The sequence below is a fragment of the Chinchilla lanigera genome, unplaced genomic scaffold (genome assembly GCF_000276665.1).
Source record: "Chinchilla lanigera isolate Chin_1 unplaced genomic scaffold, ChiLan1.0 scaffold00002, whole genome shotgun sequence".
Lineage (NCBI taxonomy): Eukaryota > Metazoa > Chordata > Mammalia > Rodentia > Chinchillidae > Chinchilla > Chinchilla lanigera.
Window position 1 is genome coordinate 14,621,402 of NW_004955403.1, and position 7,542 is coordinate 14,628,943.

General features: G+C 39.0%; 1 protein-coding gene across 1 annotated transcript in view; it reads left to right on the forward strand.

The window, feature by feature from the left end:
• Positions 1-6,596, forward strand: part of Frzb (frizzled-related protein) — a gene marked incomplete at its 5' end in the record, with an annotated part of 29,233 nt that extends 22,637 nt beyond the window's left edge. The window contains 3 exon segments of the mRNA XM_013512467.1: positions 2,026-2,230; positions 2,625-2,688; positions 5,652-6,596. Coding sequence (XP_013367921.1) covers positions 2,026-2,230; positions 2,625-2,688; positions 5,652-5,768 — 386 coding nt within the window.
• Between the last annotated feature and the right edge of the window lie 946 nt (positions 6,597-7,542).

Sequence of the window (7,542 nt, forward strand, 5' to 3'; positions counted from 1 at the left end):
TTATGCAGTTCAGGCTAGCCTTGAACTTACTTTGTAGCCCAGGCTGGTCTCGAACTCGCACCGATCCACCTGCCTCAGCCTCCCTAGTGCTGGGATGACAGGCGTGTGCCACCATGCCTGACTGTATTTTTATTTTTCTTACTATTAATTTTTCCTTTATTCACCCTCTTTCATGTTGGTTGGTGCTGCTACTTTTGTTAAAAGTTAAAATAGTAGTGGTTACAAGTCAGTGGAAAGAGAGGAGCTTAGAGATGGTAGCTAAGTGAATATTGTAAAATAAAATGAGAAAGGAAGAAATTCTTTTCATAGTCAAACATTAACCAGGTTCCCTATCATTCAAGGCTTGTCATGTGTCTGGGACTTGCAGGGAAGGCAGGCATTCGAACAACAGACCAGAAGGAAAACCTCTGAAGAGAAAATACATTTTTACTTGGAAAATACATTGATTTTTATTTTATACATTTTATATGTATCTATCGAGAAACAAAGTGGCGGCTGGAGCAATTGAATAATTCAGAGAAAACTTCAGCCTTATTGAGTTAAAGGCTAGAATTTTAATGAAATTACTTGAGTAAAGTAAGTCTTGTAGAGAGATATTTATTTTGGAGTGGGTACATGCGCTAAAAATTTCTAATAAAAATAGACACACTGGGTAAATAAATCATTAGCTTGAGAACATTTACACAGTTCACTAATCTCTAATGGTTGATGGATGCTGTGAAGCACATTCATTTAAGCCAGAACACAAAAAAATGTCTGCTAGGCAGGGTCAAGAATTTATCATTGGATTCTCCCAAATGATGTTTCAAACAAGCAATCTTATCTCTTGTTAAAATACAGAATCGGGAGAACGCCAATAGGAAAGGACTCCATTTGCAAATGCAAACAGGCAGGGACAGCTAGGCAGTGCTATTTTGTTTGCTACAAGTTCTCATACTTAAGGCAGGTAGCTTCCTAAGGATTAAACTGCCTGTGAGGCAAAACTAAGCTTTTATCCTAAAGATTTAGAAATGAATTAGTAATTTAACTTCTGTCCCTTGTGTGCGGTACCGGTGGAATTAAGTTTCTGTGATGGAGCCGAAACAGAGCTGGACAAATGACTTGTTACTTCCGTAGATTACTTTTCCTAACTCTTTGTAGTCTCAGGCTCCTAAAATATATACAGAGGTCTGCAAAGTGATACACAGATTCATACATAAGAAGTTTTCAAAAAGTGGATTCATGTGGGTAAATCGTGTTTTCCTGTATATAACATCCACGGATCTTGAGTTAGTACAGTAAAGGTTCCTGAGCCGCTGCTCTTGGCTTCTTGCTAATTGACATTTTTGCTTCTCCCTGGGTATTGTAAAAAAACCTTCCTTTAAAAAGTTCATTTGGCTGCAGTCTAAAGGAGAGATACAGAAAAGTAGCGGGACTGTTGTGTTCCAGATTCTAAATCAAGTGCTTGGACTGCAAGTGGAAAGCAGTTTCTCGGTATATTGGGAAGTGACGTTGGCTCTTGAGAGACAGACTGAATGCCAGCAGGGGTGGCTGGACGCAAGTACTGTTAGCGCATGCGCTCTCTCACAAGCTGCGGGGGTAGGGGGGGCTGTTGGGGCCGCGACCTCCAAGCACATGGGAGGAACGAGGTCTGATGGTGATGAGTTTTATTCAGGAAGATGTAGTATGACCAAAGGAGAGTATAAAAGGTAGTGTACCGAAACCAAAGTAAAAATTTAGAGAAAATTTAAATTATCCAGTCTTTGAATATCTAAATGGATTTCTCATAATGAAGATCATGAACACACAAATGTGTGTGTGTGTATCCAAATATATATAAACACACAAATTGGAAAGCATTGGGAAGGGAAGTATGTGGCTGTTTTTTACTCACTAACATTTAAGGCAAAAATATATGGTTGACTTTTCTTCAGTGAACACCCAGTGGCTAGAAACTGACTAGAAGGAGGCCCAGCTGTCTGTTACGAGCAGAGGCGGACATTGTGTGGCATATTACCGAACCAGGTGTGTTGTCCTTTATTCCAGTCATTCGGGCTAAAGTGAAAGAGCTGAAGACTAAGTGCCACGATGTGACTGCAGTCGTGGAGGTGAAGGAGATTCTAAAAGCGTCTCTGGTGAACATCCCGAGGGACACCGTCAACCTCTACACCAGCTCTGGCTGCTTGTGTCCGCCACTTAACGTCAATGAGGAATATATCATCATGGGCTACGAAGATGAGGAACGCTCCAGGTAATTCATGCCTTGAGAGGCCAGCATAATTTTTGGCCTGTCCCCCCACTGCATTTCTCTGTAAAGATGCTACTATGATAAGAACTTATCTTAAGATCTTTCTGCTTTCTTGTGGGTTACAGGTGGGTTTTAATTGGATCTCTCAGTGTCATATATGGGTAGAAGAGTATGTGTGTGAAGTGTATATGTATGAATTTTCCCAGAAAGATAGATCATAGTTTCATTCATTCCTTAAAGGAGTCTTTGACTTCCAAATGATTGTAAGTTACTGCTTTCAAGCTTACTTCTCCTATTCTAGGATAAACATTTGAAGTCTTTTTTGGCACTGATTCTTTGTGTTTTTCAATGATGTATTTTAATTTCTCCAAACTGATTGCCTGTTTAAAAAATGCAGATTACTCTTAGTGGAAGGCTCCATAGCAGAGAAATGGAAAGATCGACTTGGTAAAAAAGTTAAGGTAAGCCGATACGTATACTTCATTCAAAGCAATGGGATACACAGAAAGCAAAAGTAGAATGCAACCAACTGTCATTTAAATGAAATACCTCCCTCAACTACATGAGAACATGTATATTTTCATACTTAATACTCCATGAAATGAGTTTATCATTAATAGTTACTTTATTTCAAGGAATGAGTTCCGTGTATGCATATCAGGATCTAACTATAGACGCCCTACCTTCTCATAACGAGTCTAGCAGTAGTTCTGGTAGCCTAATAGGGTGGTTTTTACATTAGCCTTAGGATCCCGAACTTCTCATAGCTTATTGGTCTGTCACTTTGTAAGTTACTGCTTTCGTCCTTGTGTTTCCCTGGAGGTCACGAGATACATCAGAAAGAAGGGAAGGAAAAAAGGATTTCAAAGAGCTCCATCCGACAACCCTTTCCTTAGGAGTTCTGAGCAGAAGCTGGTGTTATAGCCATTCTTAGCTGCAAAGGAGGCTAGGAAATATCATTTTTTTTGTTTTTAAAGCTAGATGTATTGTTTCCTTGAACAGATTACCCTTCTGTGAGAAGGGGGAAATAAACAGTGGGTAGGAAAAAAACAAAGTGGTGCAGTACACAGGCACCAATTCCTGTAGCCAGGGTGCGGCCGCTGTCATGTCTGTAGAAGAGACCTGACCAAATTAGGTCCTTAGGACAGTAACCTCGCTTTATTTTTAATCCAGTAACAGATTCTGGTGACACATTAACAAAAATCAAGTAGTACATTATTTTATTATCGAAGGTTTCATTTTTCCTGCTCTAAGGAAATCTGTTCCAAGGGAAAGAATGTTGGGGGAAGTGTGCAGGGATAAAGAGACTCAAAGGATGTGTGTGGGGTGGGGGTGGGGGTGGAGGTAGGAACTATACCAAACACAATACATCCCTTCGCTCTGCCAGCTTGAAGGCTTGGGGAGCATTTACAGGCTAAGTTAAACACCCTTGGGCAGTTGATCTTACACATCTGTTACTCAACACAGCAGACATTTGCATTGAAGTGACCTAGAGAAATGTAGAGGGCTTTATTTCGGAGGGAGAAGCTATCACCAGTAAGTCCTCCCTGCCAGTATGTTTATTAAAAAGTGAGATGCATTTTAAGTGCAGACCTGTGGGCATTCTCCACTTCCATCTCTCTTTAATTAGTTTGGTGTTTATTAAAGAAGCAGCTCTTCCTCAGGATGTTGGACTCTCTTACTGTCCTTTTAATTTGGTTTTCTGCTTGCTAATGCAGAACAGGAATTTGTCCTAAATTCCTGTACCAGTTGGAAGAGCTTTCAGCATCTCTGCTGCAGAGCATGGAATAAGCTTCACCGCTTGTGTTGTCAATGGGACACATGGTTTGTTTGTCCTGCTTTTTAATAAGTGGACATATTTCTCATTGTTTTCAGCACGGAACTTACGAGCTACAGTGATATCATTTACTTTCTCAGTCTGGATTTAAATATAATAATGGGAAGAAATATTTCCATGACTTGAACAATTTTTAATTTGTATGTACATGCTCAGGGCCAAAGAGTTTGGGTAGAAAATCTTTCTTTGGCTAGAATTATTGAGATCCTTCTTTCAGTTTTCTAGTCAACTGGAGGATGTAAAAAATAATTTTTGGGGGGACATTATCATTTATTTAATCAAAGTTGCTTTTTTTCAGCTGATTTTGCTGTACATAGTTAAGTCAGGTATTTAAAAAAGACCTTTTTATGGTTTTTCCATGAAAATGATAGTTTACTTAAGTCTGTTGTAGCAAGTTGTTTACACTTGATTTTAGCCAAAAGGCCGAGAAACGATTACAGCAGATTGTTCAAACAGAGATATTTGGATTATCTTAGGGAGTAGAGAATCAGACTTTTAAAATAGGAAATAATAATTTGGAATGAAATGTGCTAAAATAAAGACTTTCAGTAATAGAAAAATAGTAATGCCTAATTTATTATATAGTATGCACTTTCTTTTTCTTCAATCTTCAGAGTCATTATATAAAGTAGATTATATTATTGATTCCAATCTAGAAATGATGAAAAACAAGTCTGTTCAATTCAAGCAGTGTTGTAGGGTAAGTCATGAAGTTAGAATTTGGACTCGGGCCATCTGATAGTAGCGTCTTTCTATTTGAACTGTGGTCCCTGAGGTGGCCGACAGAGCTGCCACCAATAGTCTGTTAGCAATAAAAATCCTGGGCCCCATCCCAGACCTGCTGAGTAGGAATTTACATTTTTAAGAAGATCTGCAGGTGATTTCCGTCACTGATGCTTCAGAACTATAGCTACCATTCTCACATAACTACGCTCCCATAACATAACTTCCCTTTAATTTCTTACATTACATGCAAGGAACATTATTATGGTTAATATGAAAAACATTGCAAACACTTCCATTGAACTGTTAATGAAAAACCTTGCAAAGCTTGCTTTATAAAGCTCAAAATGAGGGCAGGATCTTGTCCGTTTTCTTTGCTGCACCTGATAAATATTACTTAGAAAAATGTTTGAGGGACATCATCCTGCCATTTTTTTGTCCACTGCTGAAGTCAAACAGGTTTTAAAAGGTTATCTTGTTATGTGTCTTAAGAGAGAAGTTTAAAAAAAGTCCTCTAAACATTCTATGTAAATCTTTCATTTGTATGTTATGTCAGGAAATGCTCACAGAGATTGGTAGATACTTGAATCACCATTTACAGACATGGAAATTTTAGTTTTAAGGATTGAAATGAAAGTATCATTGAGTACATTATGACGGACAACTTTGTGCATTTTAAAGTTAGAGCGTGATGTTCATATAGTATCAGATTCTTGTTTCTCTGCGATGTATATTTTATACCTTTGGAAAAGCAGTAAAATGCCTTGGAGATCTGACTTGGCAGTCTGATCAAGCTCTTAGTCATAGAAATGGTGACTCTGGTGATAAATGTGTGTGGCTATTTTTTTCTCTTGAATTTCACAGCGCTGGGATATGAAGCTCCGTCATCTCGGACTGAATAAAAGTGATTCTAGCGTCAGTGAGCCCACTCAGAGTCAGAAGTCTGGCAGAAGCTCTAACCCCCGGCAAGCACACAGCTAAACCCTGAAATGCAAGTGCTATCGATGGATTTCCTACTAAGACTTGCATTGCTGGACTAGCAACAGAAAATTGCACTATTGCACGTCATATTCTATTGTTTACTACAGAAATCAAGTGGTAACTGACGTAACTTTTTTCTGTTTTTCTCCACTCTCTCCCCCACCTTTTAAATGGTCTAGGTTTAGATCCCTGAATATATTATGTTTTCTGTTTCACTAATCATGGAAAAACTGTTCTTTGCAATAATAATAAATTAAACATATTGATACTGGGGCCTCTGTGTTGGAGTCCCTCGATGTTAATTTCATCTTTTGCACTCGGATTGGGAATGTAGTGTTGGATGTAAAGAGACATTTCTGGTATATGCAGAAAGCCTGGTACGCTGTAAGACGTACTCTGCTGACCTAATTACAGCCTTATTTTTGTATGCCTTTTGGATATTTTCCTCATGCTTAGACAGTTCTAAATGTTTACAAAGGTAAAATGGCAGTTTGAAGTCAAATGCCACACAGGCAAAGCAATCAAGCACCAGGAAGCATTTATGAGGAAATGACACACAAGATAAATTGTTTTCAAGATTGGCAGGAAGCAAAATAAATAGTGTTCGTAGCCAAGAAAGGAACATTTTGCGTGATTGAAAAGCACAAGGGAAACCAGGAGGCCTTGGGGTGTTAACAGTAGCGTTTTTCTTTTGGCAATATTTTTGATGTGTTTATGAATATATTAATCAGCATTAGGGAGGTGAATTATAATTAGACATCTGCTGTTGTCATCATAGTTCCATTTAATTTGCTTCCTTCTAAATAAACCCATTGGTGAAAGTCTTTCTTCCCTCTCTCTTTCTCTTCTTTCATAATAAATTGGACTTGCTGTACTGGCCAGGAAAAGCATGTATACATGTGCTCCAGGGTGTTATTTTTAAAAGGCATATAGCTCTACAAAATGCTGCAGTTTACAGGACAGTAAAATGTGCAAAAGTATGGGTTCTTTTGGTGCGTGTGTGTATATGTGTGTGTGTGTGTGTATTGTGTCTATATATGTCATGCATGTACACAAGTGGGACTAAGTTACAGGCTTGTGCACGGATCTGTTCATTATCATTTGGATTTGTGCTGTTTAGCGCACCAAAATGTTTTTTTGTCTTTTTTTGTCTTTTTGAGACGGGGTATCTCTATGCAGTTCAGGCTGGTCCCGAGTTCACTTTGTAGCCCAGGCTGGTCTCACATTTGCAATGATCTTCCTGCCTCTGCCTTCCAAGAGTTGAGATTACAGGCATGCTCCACCACACCTGGCTTCAAAAGTTTCTAATAAAAGGACTTCTGGTTGTCATAAGAAAGGTATTCTGACTTTTGAACCAAATATGCATCCTCATTACCCAGGCTGCAGTGAGGTGCCTAGCAACTGTGGGAAACTATGACATTTCTACTTCCTTCGTCTGGCATGGTTCCCTGGGGTCTGTGCCAGTCACTTGCAAATCTCATTCCTGCAGTTCACATGTGTGCTACTGGTGGAACCAAATTTCTCAGCTACCATGTGCTGAAAATAAAACACTTAGGAAGGAATGGGCTCGTTTCCTTCTATTAGGACAGTCATACAAGGAGGAACTTCCCTTCTGAAGAAATCTGACTAAACTGGTAAATAGTAATTCGTCAATATTCTGTCTTTTAGAAGCAATAGCACATTCCCACCTTGTCATTGTCTCTGAACAACAACTTCCCGATGAGTTCCCAGATTTACCTGTAGAAGGACTGGGTGGGCTTTGGTCTACACAGGG